The sequence below is a fragment of the Rattus norvegicus genome, chromosome 14 (genome assembly GCF_036323735.1).
Source record: "Rattus norvegicus strain BN/NHsdMcwi chromosome 14, GRCr8, whole genome shotgun sequence".
Taxonomy (NCBI): Eukaryota; Metazoa; Chordata; class Mammalia; order Rodentia; family Muridae; genus Rattus; species Rattus norvegicus.
This window is the reverse complement of record NC_086032.1, coordinates 81084878-81108423: the sequence shown is the minus strand read 5'-3', so window position 1 is coordinate 81108423 and position 23546 is coordinate 81084878. Positions and strand designations below refer to the sequence as shown.

General features: G+C 39.5%; 1 protein-coding gene across 20 annotated transcripts in view; it reads left to right on the top strand.

Annotated features, from left to right (window-relative positions):
- The window catches only part of Nsd2 (nuclear receptor binding SET domain protein 2), a 78140-nt gene that overhangs the window by 27443 nt on the left and 27151 nt on the right, over positions 1-23546 (top strand). For all 20 annotated transcript variants that reach the window (NM_001191552.2, XM_039092433.2, XM_039092430.2 and 17 more), the window contains 7 exons: positions 841-1003; positions 7548-7714; positions 8303-8785; positions 14414-14558; positions 17966-18084; positions 21550-21631; positions 22725-22849. In NM_001191552.2, the coding sequence (NP_001178481.2) occupies positions 841-1003; positions 7548-7714; positions 8303-8785; positions 14414-14558; positions 17966-18084; positions 21550-21631; positions 22725-22849 (1284 nt within the window). The remainder of the gene's footprint in view (positions 1-840; positions 1004-7547; positions 7715-8302; positions 8786-14413; positions 14559-17965; positions 18085-21549; positions 21632-22724; positions 22850-23546) is intronic.

Sequence of the window (23546 nt, the reverse complement as noted above, 5' to 3'; positions counted from 1 at the left end):
CCTTATGCTTTCACAGTTTTTTGATGAGGCATGAATATAATTATCACAGACTGGGCTTTTCTTCCTAGTTGTGCTGCTTGATTTGATTAAAATTGCTCTCTACTTACACAGTGAAGTAATACTGAAACGCTGTGCAGTCATTTGAGCTAACATCTCTTGAAAGTATAATGTAAATCTCCTAGTCTACTCTGCTGTGCTTACAAATCTGTAACAGCCAGTGAGATTTGTAGGTAACTATGGCAACAAGAGGAGGAATTGCCCTAAGAGAGGATGCTTAATATGCCCATGTTCCAGAGATGAAGAAACTGAGCTTAAGAGAGCTTTGAACACTTATAGCACATGCTCACACATAGGTGCAAAGTGCTTGTCTCTACTAATGGTGGGGCTAGGGCCCCTGCTTCAGCACAGGAGGTCGATATGTTGATTCGGTGTATGTTCTCAAAAACCAGCTATAAGATATGTATCGGCTAGGGTTAGGGGGCACAATGTTTTGAGGGTTCTGTGAATAAAGCATCAACTTAGTAATATTGAAAACTTGCTATTTGTCAGGACTTAAGATAATGCTTTAGGTGAGAATGAGAGAAAGTGCTTATGAGAAGTGATAAATATTGAAGGTGAAATCTAAAATATATAAGGGCAGCATTCTCTGAAGAACAGGCCCTACAGCATGAAGACAGGTGCTCTTCCAGTGCATTATACCCCAGTCCTCTCCATACTATGTTTTGAACCTTTAAACTTTCTTATTTTAAACTTCTTATTAGTACCTGTTCTTTTATAGATAGAAGGTTGAATTTAAGGATAATTCCTGAATGTTAATATTTGTTTTTTGTTCACTTATAGATTCCAGTTAAGAAGGAGTCCTGTCCAAATAGTGGCAGAGACAGAGACCTCTTGTTAAAATACAACGTTGGTGATTTGGTGTGGTCCAAAGTGTCAGGTTACCCTTGGTGGCCTTGCATGGTTTCTGCTGATCCACTCCTTCACAATCATACCAAACTTAAAGGTACTAAATTTGGACTCTGTTTTTCCATCTTCCTCTTCTGCAACAAACCTTTCTAATTTGTGTGTTTCTTTTCCATGCTTTACTAGCTACTTTTACAGCTTTGCTTAAGGTGGGTGATTGATTCAGATGTGACATATCCATTTCCTAAATATATGGTTTATCTGATTGAACTGGTACTAACAGGTGAATAACTTTTAAGAATAATTTTTTAGATGTATTTATGTTTTATGTGTTTTTACATTAGTCTCTTTTTTTTTTTGGAGCTGGGGATCGAACCCAGGACCTTGCGCTTCCTAGGCAAGTGCTCTACCACTGAGCTAAATCCCCAGCCCCTGTTTTATGTGTTTTTTACCTGCATGTATGTACACGAACCACGTGCATATCTGGTGCCTGTGGAGGTCAGAAGGTGGCATTGTCTCCTTTGAAACTGGAGTTGTATGTGGTTGTAAGTACCGTGTGGATGCTAAGAACTGAGCCTGGGAGCTCTGCAAGAACAAGTGCTCTAAACCCCTGAGCCATCTCTCTCTAGCTGAGGAGACACTCTTTACCTTGTATTGGCCTCAAGTTTTATGACAATTATTATTTAAGTAGTGATTGATTATTTGTAGGTTAATATTTGGTAATATATTAATTTTGAATTATAAAAAATCTCCATTTGTTTCAGTAGGCTTGGGAAGCAGGGAGAAAGTTAGAAATGTTAATCTGATTTAGAAAACTTGAATAAGGACTGGAGAGGTGGCTCAGCGGTTAAGAACACTGACTGTTCTTCCAGAGGTCCTGAGTTCAATTCCCAGTAACCACATGGTGACTCTCAACCATCTGTAATATGACTTGATGTCCTCTTCTGGTGTGTCTGAAGACAGTGACAGTGTACTCACATAAATAAATAAGTAAATCTTTTCTTTTTTTTTTTAAAGAAAACTTGAATAAATTGGCTCATGAAACAGCTAAAGAACATATTTAAAATGTGTTATTGATACAAAGCAAATAATTAAAAATAAAAGATAATTTAGCCTATAAGTATGTTAGTTATGTAAGAACAACTCACAGAAAGTGGTTTGGGAGGAAAAGTAACAAAGGATGATGTGGTTTGATTTATTTATTTATTTTTTTGAGACTTGTAGTTCAGGTTGGCTTTATAAAACTCATGACCCATCTGCGTCAGCCTCTAGTGCTGGGATATGTGCTACTATGCCTGGCTTTGGAAAGTTTTTCTAGAGTAAAGTTTGAATTTTGTTTGAAGAAGGTAAGGTATGTTGTATAGAGTTAGGCTAGACAAGTTTACGCTCTTGACATGTGTACCCCTCAGAAATGTGGACAACCACAGCTGTGATGGTCCAAGGTTGGTATTCTGGCCCAGAACTGCTGCTGACCACTTGTATGGTCCTTTGTGGTGCACTGAAACATGTGCCACCTGGCCTTTGGCCACAGTTTTGAGGTCTGACAGGAATGGTGCCTGTTCCCATTTGGTTCTGGGTCATCATATTGCCACCTGCATGCCACATAGAGGTTTGTTGACTGGCTGTGTGCAGGTAGTTAGAGGGAATGACAGGGCCTTACGTGCTAGCAAGTTTGGACTGGAAGGGAACTTTAGTACCATACTTGTCCCTCCTTGGCCTCTGTCCTAAGGGTGTGGAGTTTTGCTCTGTGATGAGAAACTGTAGTCTATAAGGCTGATAGCAAGAGAGGAACCTTTGGTTTGGTTTTGTCTTTGACTCCTTTTGGGCTTGATAATCTAATTTTTCCAGAATGAGGTGAGTCCTTCCCAAGGGGCTCTGGGAGCCCTGGGACACACTTCAAAGTTTCAGATCTGAGATGTGTATTCTTTTGAGGGAGCATGAACGTCACATAGCCTTGGTGCAGCCATGTGTGGGGGTTGTTTTGAGCTACCATTTCTTTTTCTGACTTTTGCATCATTTGTATACTATAGTATCTGGAACCCTCAGTCTATTTATGTAGAACTGTGTTCAAATTTCTTACCAAGGGATGCAAGATGCCCCAGTGGGTAAAAAGGTACTTGCTACCAATCCTGATGACCTGAATTTGATGTTTGTTTCTCAAATGGTGGCTAGAAAAAAACTGCACAGTGTGACGCGCACATGTATGCACATAAACACACACAGCACAGATAGATAAATAAATGTAAAAATTGCATATGTTTTTCTTTACTGAGATAGCGTATCTGTCATCTTTTACTTATATTTTTTGCCAGCTGTCACTTTACCTAGTTTGGGGCTTTGGTGTCCCACCAAGGTCTAAGTCATAACCTAAGCTGATGCCTGTCCTTGTCTCTTGGGTCCTCTGGAAGAACACGTGCTCTTAGCTGTTGAGTCATCTCTCCAGGCTGACAGTAACTATTACTTAAAACACTATTTAAACCAAATATTAATTCAGATGCTTTAATTTAACAGTTTGGAGACAGAGAAAGGCAGCTCTCTTAGTTTGAGGCCAGGTTGGTCTATAGAGCTAGTTCCAGGGCAGTTAAGGATACATAAAGAAACCCTGTCTTGTAAAAACAAACAACAAAAAATTATTAATTCGTTTTATATATTAGAAAAGATTTTTCGGGACTGGGAAGATAGCTCCTGGCTCAGCAGTTAAGAGCACTGACTGCTCTTCCAGAGGTCCTGAGTTCAATTCTTAGCAACCACAAGGTGGCTCACAACCATCTGTAATGGGACCTAATGCCCTCTTCTGGTGTGTCTGAAGACAATGATGGTGTACTCATATATATATAAAATAAACAAATCTTTAAAAAGATAGATTTTCTTCACTATGGAACTTGAAACATATCTATGCTAATTTTTATTACTAAAATTAAAGTGTTGGCAAAAAACAAACTGCCTGAGAGTTCTTTTATGCTTTTTAAAAGTTTATTAGCGGGGTTGGGGATTTAGCTCAGTAGTAGAGCGCTTGCCTAGGAAGCACAAGGCCCTGGGTTCGGTCCCCAGCTCTGAAAAAAAGAACCAAAAAAAAAAAAAGTTTATTAGCTTAAAAGTAACTATTATATACAGTGGGCTTTATTATGACATTTTTATACATATGTATATATTTTGGTGATATTCACTCTCATTATCTTACCCTTTCTTTCCATCTGGTCCTCCTGCTTTAATGTCTTTTTTTTTTTTTTTTGGTGGAAAGCAAGACCAATTACAATTAATAAATTAGCATTGCTTATAATAGGATAGGTTATAAGAAGCAGAGACAGATGATCTCTTTGAGTTCATAAAGTGTTATTTATAGGAGCATAGATTTTTTTTTTGGTCTGGGGACTGAACCCAGGGCCTTGCACTTGCTAGGCAAGCGCTCTACCACTGAGCTAAATCCCCAACCCGAGCATAGATATTTTAACGGTAGTTATATCACTGTTCTTGAATCTTGAGATAATTTCAAATTTTCATATTTCTAAACAAATCAAAGTATACTGAGTGATAAATATTTGCCTACTATGTTTAAGGCCCTGGATTTGATCTCTAGCATCATAAAACATACATGTGCATGTATGTATATGTGAATGTATATGTTTGTGTGTATATGTATCAACAAGAAAAGGGAAAGGTACCTGGTTGTGACTCCTTTAATTCCAGCACTGGAAGGCAGAGACAAATGAATCTGTGAGTTCAAGGCCAGCCAGTTCTACATAGTTTGACTTTGTCTCACAACAAAACAAAACAAAAAACTATCAACAAAAGATTAAAAAGTAGTCTTAAAAATCTAATGAAAAATTGATAGTGAGAAGTTAATAGGTAATTGCTTTTAAGTCTTAACTATTTTTGTCTAGTTTCATTTGCTGCTGTTTTATTTACTACTTAAGATACTTTCTGTTGATTTTTCTGTATGTACATGAGTATTTTATACACACACACACACACACACACACACGGTATTTATATCCATTTGTGTGGTACAGAGGCCTGTTTGGAAACTGTAAGAGGCCATTGGGTGGGTATCTTGCTCTATTTCTCTCCACCCTTGGAGAAAAACTCACTCAACCTAGAGCAAGGTCGACAGCTAACGCCAGTGATCTCTTTGTCCCTGTCCCATTAATAGCTTTGCAGTTACAGGTATGTTTTGTGTTGATACCTGATTTATTAAGTTACAGCTTTTTGTTTATTTTTGGGACAGTGTGTCATGTAACTCTGGCTGACAGAACTCACTGTATATACAGACCAAATTTGGTCTCAGACTAACAGAGAACTGCCTGCCTCTGCCTCCTAAGGGCACCACCAGGCTTGCCTGAGTAAATTCTTTCTGTGTTCATCTCTCCAAAGTCTGCTGTCTGGGTGCGGGACCTCTTTGATTGATGCTGTAGGTTTCTACAGGAGTAAATACTATTCATTAATTTTTTTCTAGATTTCTTATCTTAAACTTTTTTCTTTTTTTTAAAGTTTTTTAAATATATGTATGTCTGTATAAATATGTGCTTTTTGTGTGCGTGCGTGCGTATGTGTGTGTGCGCGCACCCTCTAGATTTCCAGCTAGAGTTACAGGTACTTATCAGTTACCAGATGTGGGTACTGATAACTGAACTTAATACCTTTGTAAGAACAAGAAGCATTTTCAACCACTGAGCCATTTCCCAGCCACTGCTACACCTTTAGAAAAAGATTTATTGTTGTATTGTATGAGTGCTTGCCTGTGTATATATATATGTGCACTGTGTGTGTATCTAGTGATGAAGAAATCCAGAAGAGGTACTCCATCCCCGGAAACTGGAGTTATGGAGAATTATCATTACTATATGGGTTCTGTAGACTGATGAGACCTGAGTCCTCTGCAAGAACAACCAAGTATTCTTAACCACTGAACCATCTCTTTGGTCTTAAATTTTATACATACATACATACATACATACATACATACATACATACATACGTTTATTTTATATATACACATACGTACGTACATGTGTGTATGTGTGCGTATATGTTTACATACATCTTATTTATTTTATATGTATGAATGTTTGAATGTGTTTGTGTGTACTGTGTGTGCAATGCCTGGAGGCCAGAAGAAGGTATTGGATCCCCTGGAACTGGAGTAGCAGGTAGTTGTGAGCTGCCATGTGAGTGCTGGGAGTTGGATCCAGCATATGCACAGGCAAAATACCTACATACATAAAATAGTAAAAATAAAACATAGCAGGGCATGGTAGCATACTCCTTTAATCCTAGTATTCTCAAAGCAGAGGCAGGTGGATCTCTGAGTTTGAGCCAGCATGGTTTACAAAGCAGGTTCCAAAACAGCCAGGGTGACACACAGAAACCCTGTCTCAAAAGAAACAAAATAAGATAAAATGAAAATATTAAATTCACTAAAAAATAAAAAAAATTAATCTCCCTCTTTCCCTAACAAAAAGGATATTTCTCTGTTCAGTGTCTTTATCTTGCACTTTTGAGTTTGTAACCTTGAGAGCCTGTCCAGAACCTCTATTTTTAGGTTGATTTTTATGGGAAACTTCCTGGACCTGGGTCCTTGTGTTAGCTTTGTGTGTGAGCATAATATTTAGAGCATAAAGTTTTCAACACCTGACCACCTCTGCTTTAGAGGGTTGACATTGCCATCAGCTGCTTTACTTAAGATGCTAGAAGAGGTTTTTCTTCTTGGTGTTGTAGCTATACAGGAAGTCCTGGATATTATTTCCTTTAGGATAAAGGCTGAAGATCTCTTCTCTTGGTACTGAGATCTGACCTTTTGGCTGGCTTATCTGTGTCTGTCTCTCCTTCAACCTCAGTAAAATCTGAAGTTTCAGGGGTTAGTAGTTCCTGCTCATTCCTCTGGCTGCACTGAGCAATGCTGCTACTTCCTGCAGCTCAGAGTGACAGTTAGGGATATCTGAGGGGTCTGCTGTGGTCTCAGGGACTCTTCTTCCTGCAGCTCAGAGTGACAGTTAGGGATATCTGAGGGGTCTGCTGTGGTCTCAGGGACTCTTCTTCCTGCAGCTCAGAGTGACAGTTAGGGATATCTGAGGGGTCTGCTGTGGTCTCAGGGACTCTTCTTCCTGCAGCTCAGAGTGACAGTTAGGGATATCTGAGGGGTCTGCTGTGGTCTCAGGGACTCTTCTTCCTGCAGCTCAGAGTGACAGTTAGGGATATCTGAGGGGTCTGCTGTGGTCTCAGGGACTCTTTGAGGTTGAATGCTCTTACTTAAGCACTGTGCCCACGGTAACCAAAAGAGGGCATCAGATTCCCCGGCAGTGGGCGAGGTCATTAATGGGTAGGGACGGGTCCAGCCCAGGGTACTGCTCTTTCACTGACGCTCTTGCCTTTTGTGGAAGTGCCCTTCTGGTGATGTCTTGTCCTGTCTAAAGTCTCTTAAAGATGAAGATGTGGTTTTATTTAGATTCTTTCCCCCTGAGTCTCCTTTTGTGCTTTCTCTGTATCTCTTGATTAGTGGATTTTCTTCTTGTGCATGGAGTATATTGAGGATAAAAAGGTAGAATTCATGTTGAGATTAATAAGCACAAACAACATCAAATAAAATAATTTCAAAGCCCAGTTTAACCCCAAACTCTAATATTGATGTTTTTTATTTTTAAAATTAGGTCAGAAAAAAAGTGCACGCCAGTATCATGTACAATTCTTTGGTGATGCCCCAGAAAGAGCTTGGATATTTGAGAAGAGCCTTGTTGCTTTTGAAGGAGAAGAACAATTTGAAAAATTATGCCAAGAAAGTGCCAAGCAGGCACCCACGAAAGCTGAGAAAATCAAGGTGATAGACATTCCTTTAGTGTGACCTGATAGTTGATTTAAGTGATTTCTTTTTTTTTTTTTTTTTTGGTTCTTTTTTCGGAGCTGGGGACCGAACCCAGGGCCTTGCGCGTCCTAGGTAAGCGCTCTACCACTGAGCTAAATCCCCAACCCTTAAGTGATTTCTTAAGTTGGTCATATACTTTTTTTTTTTAAGATAGGGTCTTTTTTTGTAGCCCGGGCTGGTCTTGAGTACATAGAGATCCCCCTGCCTCTGCCTCCCTAGCCCTGGAGTTACCGATGTGAGCCGGCATGCCCAGCCTCCATTTGTCATTTACTTTTACCTAAGTATGTGATTTTTCTTTTACTCATTTGATGACTCCCAGGAATAATTTATTTTCTTATTTTATTTCTTTTTATAGAAAGAAAATATTAGTTAAAGCCATTAAAGTTCATTGCTAGTTTAAAGAAACAATAGTTGTCATCAGAGTTATAACAAGTTTTTAGTTAGGTTTTTATAGGTTTTCCTTATCTGATAATATTGTAAAAGTGTTTTTAATTGAGTCACCTTTTATATTATGCAATAAAATTTATAATTTTTTTTTTCCAGTTGTTGAAACCTATTTCAGGGAGATTGAGAGCCCAGTGGGAAATGGGCATTGTCCAGGCTGAGGAAGCTGCTAGCATGTCAGTAGAGGAGCGGAAAGCCAAGTTTACTTTCCTTTATGTGGGGGACCAACTGCGCCTCAACCCTCAAGTGGCTAAGGAGGCTGGCATTGCTACAGAACCTTTGGGAGAAATGGTGGACTCTTCAGTGGCCAATGAAGAAGCTGCTGTAGACCCTGGGACTATGAGAGAAGAGGACATTCCCGTAAAGAGAAGGCGAAGAGCCAAAAGGTCTAGTTCTGCTGAGAACCAGGAAGGAGACCCCGGCACAGAAAAGAGTACACCTCCAAAGATGGCGGATGCTGAACCTAAGAGAGGCGTAGGTTCTCCTGCCGGGAGGAAAAGGTCCACAGGATCTGCCTCACGGAGCAGAAAGGGAGACTCAGCAGCCCAGTTCTTAGTCTTTTGTCAAAAACACAGGGATGAGGTAAGAACTCTGATGGGTTCTGAGTTGTTTTGTCATGCCATAGGATTTCCAAATGATGAACATCCCTTTATTGCAGAATCCTGTTTCTTAGTATACTGGTTAAACACAGTTTAGTTTTTAGGTGTAACAGTTACTGTTGGAACACAGACATTTGTAGGCTTGGTTGCCACTATGTTCTTCAAAGTACTTAAAAAGTTTCAGTAGCAGTGGGAAGTGGGAAATGAATTTCACTAGGCCTCCCTTTGCTGCAAGCTGGGTTTAGACCTTGACATTCAGCTCTTGGTGAGCATTTTCCCTTAAGCTATTTTGAAGTGTTCAGTTCATGCTCACTTATAAAGATGGTGATGTTAGCACCAAGTATGTTGAAGATTTATTTCTATAATTCTTAAAAGGATAATAATATATAAGTGAATAAAGTATTTAAGTACTTTTATTTTTTACTGTGAAATATATCATCTCTTGGTGCCATTGTCTCATTTCCATTGTAAGGAACCAAGACTCTTTATAGTGTTAGTCATGAAGCCCTGCCTATTAAAATGTTCCTTTCATGGAATTTTTTTTGTTCAGAATTCCAAATACATATTAAAGTCACCAGTAATTAGTAGTATCTGGGGGCTTAGAGGAATGGCTCAATAGTTACCTCATACCCTAATACCCACATTGTGGCTCACAGCTAATAACTCCAGTTCTTAGGGATCCAACATCCTTTTTTGCTACCAAACATGTATGTGCTACACATACATGTATGCAGGCAAGCACTCATACAAATAAAAATAAATATGTATTTAAATAATAAAGAGAAAACTGGATGATAGTGGTACACAACTTTAATCCTAGCACTTGGGAGGCAGAGGCCCATGGGTCTCTTTGAGTTCAAGGCCAGCCTAGTCTACAAATCGAGTTCCAGAATAGTTAGGACTACACATCCTGTCTAGAAACACTCCCTCTCCCCCAAAAATAGTAGGAGAGAGAGATACCACCTGGATTAGAGAGATGGCTTGGTGTTAAGGCATTTTCACCAACCGGTGACCCTAGAACGATTCCCTGGGGTACACTTGGTGGAAGGAGAGCACTGTTGGGATCTGGAAATGTCCACATAAACCATGCTCACACCAGTCTCAGTTGAGCAAGAAGAGTTCATAAACGCACACCATAACACTGGGCATCCAAGACTACAGGAAGGAAAAACCTAATTGTGTCACCAGCCAGTCCTCAGGGCAGGGTTTTTATAGGAAAACCCAGGTTCAAAAGTTCAAAGGCAAGCAGTGAAGTGGTGTACCATTTTTGTCTAACTAGACAGAGTATCATCAGACAACCTTCACGCTGGCTGGTCCTGAGTGAGGTAAGGGGGGTGGACAGGTGGTGAACAGGGGAATTTCAGAACAGTGAGATAACAGGGTACAAGTGATTCAGCCATAACTTTCTGGCTTATTAGTAACATTTTTTAGTGTCAGCTATGGATAATTATTTCTGGGAAGTAGAGTCTGGGAACCTGAACTTAATTTCACCTTATGAGCAGAATGGAGACCGAATATAAAATGGCTACAGCTATCTTGAAAGGAGCAGGCCTCATCAAGAATCATGTTCACTAAGTTGTCCTCTGATGACTACACATGCAACATACACAATGAATAACTAACTTAATTTAACTAACCTTAAATTAATTTAAAAATAAAAAATAATATCTCTTATTCAAATATTATATGGGGGTTAAACCAGCCCCTGTTTTGTGTCAGGCAGCACGGCCTGGTGCAGGATCATGAAGAATTTAAGGAGCTGATTAACTGAATGGTTATGGGTATTATAAGAACACGGTGGAACATGCTATTTTGTCCCTACATGGTAACTTAGAAGTCTTCTCAGAGAAAATATTGGAGCAGTTTCTTGAAGAGGAATCTGTAAACTATGTTGAGCATGGTAATGGATAGCTGTACTGTTACACCATTTGGAGACTGACACGGAATGATTGAATTTGAGGATAGCCTGGACTACATAGAGAGACCACTTCATTCTCAATAAAAGGACAAAACAGAACTAATAACGTCTTCCTTGGGAATGGAAGGTTTATTTAAGAATTAGAAAATCTATTGAGACTGGAAAGGTGGATCAATGGTTAAGAGCCCATACTATTCATGCAGAGGGGTATAGTTTGATATTTACCATCCATGTCAATTGACTCACAAAATTTGCAACTCTATCTCCTGGGGATCAATGTATCTATGGGCACACAGATTTATTTATTTATTTAGGCACAGGATCTCACTGGGTAGCTCTGCCTGGTCTAGAACTCACAAAGATCTCCTTGCTTCTGCTTCCAGAATGTTGTGATTAAAGATACATACTACTACCAGGCCCTGTAATCATGGGTAGTTTTAAAAGCTCAGTCAAAAGCTCAAAGTGCTGGTACATACCTTTAATCCCAGCACTTAGCCAGCAGAGTCAGGCAGCTAGCCTGTGCTATATAGAGATGGCTCAGTGATTAAGCACACGAGCTGCTCTTCCAGAGCTCAGGCTATGAAAGTGAGGATATAGTAATGGAGGCACAGCAAATGCAATGACATGGCAGAATGAGAACTTTCAAGTCCAGCATTTATTAGTGCCCTGAGGTTTTAGAAGTATTAGTTTTCAAGCTGAACATACATCAGACTGTTAAGGATATTTAAAAGCACAAAAATAGTTTAAGTCCATTGCAATGGAAAGCCTTAATAGTACTTAGAATAGATCCATCATTCAATTCCTAGTACACACGTAGTACCTCATGACTGTAATTCCAGTTTCAGGGTATCTGACACTCTTCTGAACTCTGACAACCAGGTGTGCACATGGTGTGCAGACATATGCAGGCATATGCATTTATAAAATAAGTTAAAAGCAGACAAAGTTTTGTCTATATGGAAGAGGAGTTTTTCATCTCAGGAGAGATGAAAATGTTTCTTTTAAAACATTTTTTTTAATTATGTATTTATTTTACTTATGTGAGTACACTGTCACTGTCTTCAGACACACCAGAAGAGGGCATTGAATCCCATTACAGATGGTTGTGAGTCACCGTGTGGTTGCTGGGAATTGAACTCAGGACCTCTGGAAGAGCATTCAGTGCTCTTAACCACTGAGCTATCTCTCCAACCCCTGTAAATGCATTAAAAAAATGGCAGCTAGTTTCTAAATAAATGAGACAGACTATAAGATGTATTAATTAGCTTTAAAGTAACTGGGTAGCCATTGTTCTATTCTAATCCTCTAAACTCACCTGGCTTCCTCCCAGACAAAATGCCCAAGACACCTGCATTGTAGTATTGGTTTGGCTCTCTGGGTTTCACGTATATTTCCATGATGTCTCTCTAGTCCCTTTTTTAGAAAAAAAAATTTTTTGGCTATTAAATAAATAAAATTTATGTTTGTGTACCAGTTATGTCCCTGCTGGCCTCAGAGGCCAGAAGAGTTTGTTATATTCCCTGGAATTAGAGTCACAATCATTTCTAAGCTACCATGTTGGTGCTAGAAGTCAAACCAGGTCCTCTAAAAGAGCGGCCAATGCCCTTAACTGCTGAGCAGTCTCTCCAGCCTTCAAGGAAAGGCTTTTTGAAATTAGCTAAGCTGACGACAGATTGTGAAGGAACTGTTTTAAAATGGAGATTTTTTTCTTGTGTGTCAAGGACACCATACAAAATTGAAACGAGAAGATTTGTCATCAGTCAATCTTAAGAGACAAAATGGCAATTTACAGATGAGCTTCAGTGACTGATAAGTACATGAAGAGGTATTGTTCAACCCCATGAATTCATGATGACTCATTATTGCATAGTCATCAGGCGAGCAACAGTCATCTTGGAGCTAGCTACTTGGGGCTTGAGAAAATGAGCAAGGTAGCAATTTTTACACAAAGTTGGTGGAGAATAAATACTTTATCATACCTGTTTTAGAGAGAAGTTTGACAATACCTACATGCTTTGTTTCTTTCCTATAATTTCATGCGTAAGTATTTACTCTAAAATGATTTCACCCTTGCATCTCACCAAAGGAAAGCACAATATTCAACACTAAAAAATTGTCAGTGGTAGTTGTGATCTGTTCTTATAGTGCATAATATGCCAAAGTGAATTTATTAGATGTTGAATAAGAAAGCAAGCTGTAGAATGGTATGTAGATCCTTTTGCTTCTATAAAGTCTGACGAATATGATATATCCCCTATTTACTTGTACCACAGTATCTAACTGTGTTTATCCAAAAGAGAAAGTGGTCATGTGAGAAAGTGGGCCTCTGCCCAGGTGCCCTTTATGGCCAACATTAAGTGTTAACACTTAAGGAAACATAGTTAACCATTGAACTTGACATGCTACAAAGTACTCAGTAGTGTGTGGTCAGTTATCATGGCAGACCTTCTGCGGCAGGGTAGCTGATGAGCTCTCAGTGGATACCACAAGCATTTGACAGCATAGCTGAGACAGATCTGATGGGGAGCTATGTGCTTGTGTCCTTTGGACGTTTGGCAGAGCTATGACAGATAGGAACTCTAGCTAGTTTTATTCCAGCAAGTTCTAGGCTTTTTTTTGACGGGGGTGGGGGGCATCTACACATAGGAAAGTAGGTGCTAGACTACTGCTTAGAGATTTTTTTCTACTCTTATCTTTCTGGGACCCAGATTCATTTCAGTTAGCCCTTGTAGTGCTAAGCATTATAACTGAAAGCTTAGATTGGCACCATAGTGAGAACAGTATGGATAGATCAAGGTGATAGTGTGCAGTTAGAGTTCACTTACATAGTCATCAATTGCACTCCACTCTAGCCTGAGGCAGGATCTAAAAAACTCTGTTGGCTTTACCTCCCTTGGATTATTGCCATCTGCAGTTAAAGTTGGAGGTTACTGATTAATTGTTACTATGCACCCGAACCACCTAGACTTGTGAAAATGTGCATTCCTTGCTGGTAGGATGGGATGGGGCATTCTGAGCATACTCTGAAGGTATTGATCCCCTGTAACTGGAGAATCTGTTGTCTGTGTAGATCTGTTGTCTTTCTGCTGGCTTAGGCAGAAATGGGGTTTGCTTGTTGGTCTGTGTCTCTTGTTGGTAGACTGTGGCCTGTGTCTCTTGTAGGTAGACTGTGGTCTGTGTCTCTTGTTGGTAGACTGTGGCCTGTGTCTCTTGTAGGTAGACTGTGGTCTGTGTCTCTTGTAGGTAGACTGTGGTCTGTGTCTCTTGTAGGTAGACTGTGGCCTGTGTCTCTTGTTTGTTGTATACTTGTCTGTCCGTGATGTGGATTGAAAGATGGAGTTAGGCTATTGTAGTTGGTGAAGATGACAAATCAAAATCGCACTCCATGCTCACAGCTTGCCTGACTATTAATCACTCAAGGATGTCCGGGAAATTATAACTTTTCAAATGATTTAGTGATTTTAGAAAAGTACATGTTTTCTCCTCATCATTTATCAGTTATTTTCACTTAGAAAGTTTTAGTGAATCACTGTATCAGTTATGTGTTAGTTTTCTTGAACCAAATTTACTGGGACACAATTCTGTTGTGGGAATAAAAATTCTACATATGCAATCCTACAGAACTTTGATTTTATGTAACTCACAATAAATTTTGTGAGTATAGAGTTCTTATTGTCCTTTCTTTGTTCATAGGTCGTAGCTGAACACCCAGATGCCTCAGAGGAGGAGATTGAAGAATTGCTTGGGTCCCAATGGAGCATGCTCAATGAAAAGCAGAAAGCACGATATAATACAAAGTTTTCCCTAATGATCTCTGCCCAGTCTGAAGAAGACTCTGGTAAACATACACCTTTACATATGTCTTCTGCTTGGGTGTGATAGAGTGTGACCACATTCACAGAATACCAAATCCCCACCTGCGGTGTTGTGTGTTGTCCTTGTCTCCCCTCCCCGCCCCCCCACCGCATGCAGGTGATTTGGATAGTGTACAGAACCTTTACTGTGCTGTTTATACAGAGTAGGGATTCTGGCTGTGGTACTTGAGGGTTAGTGTAGGAAAGAAGGAAAGGTGGGTACTTCTAGCACTTAGTCTTAGTTGAATGGGTCAGGCCCAGTAAGAGCAGTTAGTTTCTGGCCTGTTGGCTTGAGTACTTGTGAAATGACTGGTTGACCTTCACTTGGGTGTCTCATTTCTAGGCTTTCAGCTTGAAAACTTTAAGACATAGTACATCAAATATCAGCTTGGGCTATGGCAAGATGAGGAAGAACTGGAGAAAATGTCGGTCAGATTTGTGGTGTATAAGCACTTAGACACACAAGTTGTAAAAGACACCCCCCCCAAAAAAAAACCTCAAAAAAACCCCAAAAAAATCCTGTTAATGAAAAAATAAAGTGTAATATATTTAAATGTTAAGGAAAAATACAGAAACAGTTTGTAACTTCTAAGATTCACTATTGAGTTTTGGAGATGCTAGATATGAAAGCCAAAGTATCCTAGGCAGTCCTAGAAGAGCTGCCAAGTATTAGATTGTGACCATACATACATTAGTTGCCCTTCTGCCCCTCATGGAATATACTTATCTTGATTTAGGGTTTGCTAGGTGTCTTACTTTTCTCTTGCTATGACAAAGCACCATGACCAAGACAATTTATAGAAGAAAGAGTTTATTGGGGACTTAAAATTTTAGAGCATGATTCTATGATCATCAGGGAGGTAATCATGACAGAAGGCAGATAGACATGGTGCTAGAGAGATAACTGATCTATAAGCATGTGGCAGAGAGGGCTAACTGGGAATGGTGTGGGCTTTTGAAACCTCAAAGCCCACCCTCCAGTAATACACCTCCTTCAACAAGACCACACCTCCTAATCAGTCCCAAACTGTTCCACTTACTGGGGACCAAGCATTCACATCCAAATACATGAGCCCGTGTGGCTTAGTCTGAGTTAAACACTAGAATTACAGATCAGCTCATTATGTTGATTCTGAATAGGCTTGTCTGGTTTTTAGTTTGCCCATGTTTGTTTAGATGCTGTAGTTTAAAATAGCAAGAATGTTTAGAGTTTGTGAACTTTTCTTTAAAATGCAGATTCACCTCATGGTGTGCTAATGCAATAAGTTTTGAGTAACATTTCTTTTCAGTATGGCTGGTATACATAAAAGGGGCAGGCATAAGCCAGATTAGCTTACTCTAAATAATAAGTGTATTTGGAGTTGTAGTCCGTAGGTACATAAGGATGGTTTTCCACTCATACTGTGTCAAGTGAGTGCTATTCCTAAATGCCTTGAACCATGACTTCCTAATCAGCTTGGTGTTGACCGTAAAGATGTATAATCTTCCATCGTCTGCTGTTCTGCTGACTCAGTGTTAGGGAACTCAGATATCTGGAGGAAGGACTGTGTGTCATCCCAGGTAAAGTGGACAGTGCTCTGGGTATTTATGAAAAAGAGTGACAAACATGCACCTCACAGTGGACTTACAGGTGGTCAATACCTGGGGCTCAGTCTTAGACCTGTGAGTGTAAACCTGCTGAGGTGTCTGTTGGGTCCTTGTGACTCCATAGTGACTGAGTGAGAAATCCTCATGTCCTGCTCAGCCTTGTAGACAGACCTCTTTCTTCCCAACCTCTGCAGACAGTCTGCAGTAGTGTGCTCAGTACTAAAGCCTAGCCCAGATTTTCAGAGGCCTCTTCATACTAGCCTAGAGCTAACTATGATTACTTGATTCCTTCACTAGTAACTTGAGTCCCAGAACTGAGGATCAGTCTTATGCCGTAGTTGGCTCCCAAGGTGTGGAACTTGGGCCTCCCCATGAGGCTTTCTGGAGATGTCTGTACTGTGTTAACAACGATAATGAGATTGAAAATGACACTGTTAAGTTTTCTAGATAGTAAGGCCTGATGGCAAACACTTGTAGTTTCAGCTACTCAAGAGGCTGAGGATTTAAGGCATTTCTAGCCAATGTAGTAAAATTTTCTTATCCAAGATAAAAAGAAAAAGATGGCTCAGGATATAATTTAAACCCCAGGTTTTCTCAGTAACACACACACATACACACACACTCACTCACTCACTCACTCACTCACTCACTCACTCACAAAAGGAAGTGTGATTAAATAGAACCCTAACAAACAGTTGTGCACATGAAGATAAAGAATTTGTATTCAAAATAAACATTGGCGTATTCAAAGTAGTTGGTTCTAGAATTTATTTTTTTCTTCTATCATATCTTTTTAATTCAGTGATATTTGAATACTTTATTGTACATTAGTGATATTTAGGGACACCTGAAATAAGGTATTGTCAAATGAATAGCAGGAAGGGCTTAATTTTCACATGCAGATGTAACTTTGCTACTTCAAAATTTGTTATTTAAGCCTAGTGGTGGTGGCACCATTCCCTTTAATCCCAGTACTTAGGAGGCAGAGGCAGGAAGGTCTCTGGGTATGAAGCCACCTGGTCTCCATAGTGAGTTCTAGAACAGCCAGGGATACACAGGAAAACCCTGTCTCAACAAATAAAAACAAACAAAAAATAGTTTTTAAGAAAATACATAATAGCAAGTTGTACTTATGTTTATTTATTTAAAAAAACATTTAGATGTTTTTATGTGTGTGAGTGTTCTGCCTGAATGTGTGTATATTCACACAGAGGCCAGAAGAAGGCGTTGGATCCCCTGAAATGAATTACAGATGATTGTGAGCCACTTAGTGGGTTTTGGGAATAAAACCTAGGTCCACTGCAAGAACAAGTGCTCTATACCACCGAACCACCTTTCTAACCCCAAAGTTGTAGTTTTTTGAAATTTAACTTAAATACTACTTGTCTTTGCATGCTTGTAAATAAATACTTCTTTTTCCCCACCCTGAAACAGTGTCTTGCTGTGCAACCAAAGCTGGCATTGAGCTCAAACACTCTCATACTAAGCCTTCCTGTGTGCTGGTATTACCATGTCCACCTGTAATGGACTTGTTTTAACAAAACAAAAACAAAAAGACTGGGCTGTACTTAAATTTAATTCTATAGCACATTAAAAGTACAGCAAATACCAAGATAATAATCTTTAGGTAAAATATTTATGGGTCCCTAGTTCCTTTTTGCAAAAAGATTGGATTTGTAACATATAGGCCTTGGACATGAGCCTGTTTGGTGAGTACCTGTCACTGGTTTGCACGCTGAATGCCAGAGCAGCATGTGAATTCTTTTCCTGTGCATTTACTCCAACTCTCATTCTTCATTCCAAGGAAATACCAGTGGGAAAAAAAGGACCCACACAAAAAGGACAGATGACCCTCCTGAGGATGTGGATGTAGAAGACGCACCCAGGAAAAGACTTAGGACAGATAAGCACAGTCTTCGGAAGGTAATGTTCTGGGCTTCTCTGGCCTGTGAGAGTGTATTCTATGGAATTCTTGAGACCCCGACAAGATACAGGCAATGGAGTTTTCTGGGCTCTTGCCACAGTAGTATTTAGTAGTAAAGCTAGCTCTTTTTCTACATTGAGAAGGTCACTGAAGAAAGGAAATGTTCATTAACAATTAGGAACATTAGCACAGGAACTATTTGGTATGAACTTGTTCAAGGAAACAACATCCAAATGCTTTGAGTAGTATTTTAAGTAATGATTTTTTTATTTTATGTGCTAAAAAATGACTCAGATTGAAGGCCATAGCTCAGTTGTTGATTGCTCAAGGAGCATGGTCCTGACCTTCAGTGTCATTGCTAGTACTTGGTGCCATGCTTTGTCTGTAGGGATTATCGTTCAGTGTGTAAATCAGGAATATGAAACCCATTAAAGACACTTTTCACTGCAAAAGGAAGTTAAAGAATCTGTGATGGACACTGGAAATGGATTATATGAATTTATTCACTTTGTTTGTAATTCATAATATTATTCACTGGAAACCCAATGTGGGCAGCACTGAGGCAAAAGGGAAACTACAGAATGATTGAAAAGGAACTCAGGGCTGCAAGTGTCAGTTTTACCAGCATCTGTTAGGACAACTTGCCTAGTATTGAAGGAAAGTGAAACTGACCAAGACCAAAATCTGTGTATGCAGAGCAGCAGTGGGTTAGTCTGCCTGCTTCTCTACATGTGACGCCCACATGTAGAGAGAGCCTTTTAGCACCACTTGTTTCATCTGTCTGAGGTAACTGTCAAGTTAACCTTTTGGTAAATTGAGCTTTATTAGGCTTTGTACTGTATATTTGAATTTATATTTTTCAGGCATTCTGACACAGTTATATATTTATGATTTTGAGTCAAGCTTGATACTTTTACTGATCAAGTTGCCTTTATCATCTTTCTTTTTTTCCCTAATTTTGAAGAATAAAAAATCTCACATTGCTCAAGTGTAAACTATAGTGTTTATAATTATTTCTGTCTATCTACTTATAACTTATATTCTTTAAGGTTCTAGTTATAGTGTTTCATCCATTTTTCCGGTGTATAACGTGTTTCTTGGATTCATTTGCCATCACACAGACTATGTAGTGGTGAAGTATTACTGAGTTAATAAAGTTTAAAAGTACCAAGAAGTACATACCTGAAGAAGCCCTTTAAATATGTGTAATAACATTTTAAATAGTATAATTCATATCAAACATTTAGGCATAATTTTTTATATTAGCTCAACAGATTAGAAAGTAGCACATGATTAAAAAGTAGTAGTGTCTACTCTCCTAGCTTTTGGAATGCAGAGGCAAACAGATCTCTAGTTCAAGGCCAGCCAAAGAGAGCCTTTCAAAAAGTAGTGTTGTCCTTCTGGTTTGGTCTTTATTAATCTAAGTAATATTGCATATAATTCCTGATATGTATTTATTACATATAATGAGCCAGCAGCATTAAGAAAGTTATAAACAGAATTTTTGTGACTATTCTCAATGGAGTTTTATCTGCTCTGGCTATATAGGTATCAGTGAATGAGATCTGAGGTCTGGTACTGTGTGAGGTCCCTGTCTCTTGGAGTGGCACTGTAACTATTAGGCAGCACTGTTCCTGTGCTGTTGTTTATTTTAGGTTGGTTTTTTTGTTGTTTGAGATAGGACCTCTTGTAGCTAGGTTGGTTGAGAATTTTCTCTGTAGCCCAGGTTGGCCTTTTAATTTCTAGTCCTCTTGCCTGTGCCCTCATGAGCACTTGAAGTACAGGCTTGTGCCACCATACCTTGCTGAGGGCATTTTGAATTATAGTTTTCTGTCTTGTCTTGTCTGTCTGTCTGTCTGTCTGTCTGTGGCTAACATACTTGCTGAGGGCACTTTGAATTATAGTTTTCTTTATTTTTGTTTTTACTTACTGGCTGGCTGGCTGGCTTGTGCCATCAATCTTACTGAAGGCATTTTGAACTGTATTTTCCTCTTTTGTTTTTACTGTCCATCTGTCCGCCTATCCATTTACTTGCTTGAGACAGTCTTACTAGCCTTGTCTGGCTTAGAATTTGCTATATATACCAGTCTAGCCTCAAACTCAGAGGGATCCACCTGCCTTGGTTTTCCCAGTGCTAGGATTAAAGGCATGTGCCACCACGCCTGGATTGAACTGCATTTTTCAAAATCCCAGCACAAAATATTTGTGATACTAAACCTTTAGTTTTGTGAGACAGGATCTCTCACTATGTAGCCCAGGCTGGCCTCAAATTAACATATCCTCACCACCATATCCAGTTCCCATTTTTTTTTTTACTTATTTCTAGGAATTGAATCCAAGGTTATAATAGACATAGGTTCTACAACTAGTTAGCCCCTTTTTTATTTTGAAGATATATATATATTTTTTAAAGAATTATTTATTTGTTTTATGTATGTGGGAACACCATTGCTGTCTTCAGACACACCAGAGGAGTGTGCATCAGATCTCATTACAGAAGGTTGTGAGCCACGATGTGGTTGCTGGGAATTGAACTCAGGACCTCTGGGAGAGCAGTCAGTGCTCTTAATTTCTGAGCCAGCTCTCCAGCCTTGAATATTTTTTTTTTTTTGTTCTTTTTTTTTTCGGAGCTGGGGACCGAACCCAGGGCCTTGCGCTTCCTAGGTAAGCGCTCTACCACTGAGCTAAATCCCCAGCCCCTTGAATATTTTTTTAACAATCTATTTTTATTTGTGTGTGTGTGTGTGTGTGTGTGTGTGTGTGTGTGTGTGTGTGTGTGTGTGTTTAAGTGTATTTTTTGGAAGCCAGAAAAGGGTGTTGAATACCTTTGATCTCAAGTTATAGATGGTTATTGAGTTTTGAGACAAGGGTCCTGAGACCCAAATGTGGGTCTTCTGAAAGAGCAGCAAGTATCAAATAGCTAAAATTACAGGCTTCAGCCTTTTGAAACTTTTCCCTTAATCTTCAGTTGTGAAGGTGTTTTATTGATGATCTCTGTGAGGTAAATGTGGAGTTTGTCTCAAAATTTAGAAATCCTAGTGTAGTAGTAATATGAGTTACCCTAGTTATGCTGGCATTGACAGAGCAGAGGTGACTTCAATTTGATTGGGCCTCTTGAGTAGAAAACTAGATTTCCTCCTAATTTTTATTCTGCTTTGGGTTCAGTGGGAAGTTTGGGTAGTACATGAATATAACTTATGTAAGGTACCTTAACAGAACTACAGCAGGTATTAGCATAACCCTGCCTATCTACCCTTCTGACAGCTTCTAGAGAGAATTGGTTTAGGGTTTTTTTAAAAAAAAAATCATTTTGGACAACTGTGGTCTTGTTGAGGAATACTTTTCCAAAGGAAGAATTTTCTATTTTGTAAATTTTCAGCAGCCTGTGTTCATTCACATTAGGAGATTTTTTTCCTTTGTTTTCTTTCTCTTTGTCCACCCCCCCCTTTTTTTTTAAATAACAGAGAGAGACAATCACCGACAAAACGGCCAGAACGAGCTCGTACAAGGCTATAGAGGCAGCCTCCTCACTCAAGAGCCAGGCAGGTAATGTGCTCAGGCTTCTTCCTGGCTCTTCTGGGTGCCTGGGTGGGTGAGCAGGGAGGCCTGGTTCTGCTCTTGGGGACCGTCTAGTGTGGGCACCTGAGAGGGACAGGGAAAATGAAAGCAGGGCTGGGCATGAGGGATCCAGGGGTGCCTCAGAAGAGTCATCAGTTAAGCTAATACCAAAAATAGATGGAAAAGATCTTGTGGAATTGAAAAATACCTGATTTAATGCGCAGACTGTAAGGATTCGGTCATATTGAAGTTACTTTTCTACTGATTTTTCACTTGACTTCATTATCTGTCAGTTTGAAATTTTATTAGAAGAGAAATTTTAACCAGAAATTCTGAGTTCTTTATGAGATGAGTTGTTACCATAAGTTCTGTCACTCTGATTTAGGCTCTTGATGGTACTTAACCAGCCAAGAGTAAAAGTCATGACTAGTTGTTTCTATTTCATATGATAAAGAAATCAGCTTAAAGGACTTTCTGTGAAAAACAGCTTAGCTAAACAGTAACAAGGAAAAATCAGACCCTTTGGCCGGTGTGAATGATTCTGTGGAGACACTTGTCTGATAGGTTAACACAGAAACACCATGGGTAAGCCGTGATGATCAGAGATTGTTTTCTTTGTGCTGCACAAGGTTGGTGACATTTTTAAAAATTAGCTGTTTTTTAAGCAAGGATTTGTAGCATTTGTGAAATTTGAACATAGGATTGCTATTTAAACATGAAAGTGATACTGTTTTTAGAGGTATACTCTAGGCATTTTAAGCATGAAATTATCTATAGAATTTGTGTGAAATAATCCTGTAGTGGGTCGTGGATCCAGGTATGGACAAAGCTACATTGGCCCCGGATTGTTGGTTTTGGGGTGGAATAGGTGGTAGGAGTCTTTGATTAGTTTGTCTGCTTTTTTTTTTTTTTTTTTTTTTTAAGTCAGTTTTCCATGCTGCAAAGTTAAGGCCTTAGTGACAGCTAAAGGAACCAAAAGATTCCTCTTTAGGACTTTACTTGTGTGAAGGGGTTCATTCAAAACAGTAAGGAGGTGGGAAGTTTAAGGTTTTAAACTTTATAAAATAAACTTGTTTTACAGCAACGAAAAATTTGTCTGATGCTTGCAAACCACTGAAGAAGCGAAATCGGGCTTCTGCAACAGCGTCTTCAGCACTTGGGTTTAACAAAAGTTCATCTCCTTCTGCATCCTTAACTGAGAATGAGGTAAAATAATGATGATAGTGATACATGGCCTTCGTGAAGGCTGTTAGGTGCTCAAGGCAGCGTGAGTGCAGATTCCATTTTAAAAGGATTGTGCTGGTGTTCTCCATAGGTGTGGGTGAGTTTCAGGTGTTCTTAGCCATGTAAAATTCACAGAATTAAGAAATGGTGCACGGTTTCATTTTGAACTGAGCACTTTGGATATAAGCACACTGCACATGGTGAATGTGTAGGTGCACACACACACTTCATTCTTGTTGCAGAGGAATTGTTGCAATCTGATTTAAAATGGTATGTTCTGTAAACCTGACTCTGTTTTCTCACATGAAAGGAAATTCACTCTGGCTCTCCCAGGACATGCTGTGTTGGCCACACTGACATTTGCTACTGTGCGTCCACACTGGTGGAATGGAGACACTTACAGCCTGTGGGGAAGCCAACAGTTTCTCTGTCCTCTGTCTTGCGTGTCTCTGGTCCTTTGTTCTGGCATGTCTCAGGTGTGAGTGTGGAGGCAAGTTAGAACTGTCACTGTATTTAGAATTCCTGTGTTTCTGGTCTTGCAAAATACACGATAGCAAAGAGTAGGTGGTATTGTAATAGGCTGCTGCTGCCGCCATCACTGTAGCGTATGGCATGTAGATGTCGTTACCAAATATAAAGTCTGCAAATGCCAAAAACAAGGAATAGCCACAAATTCAGG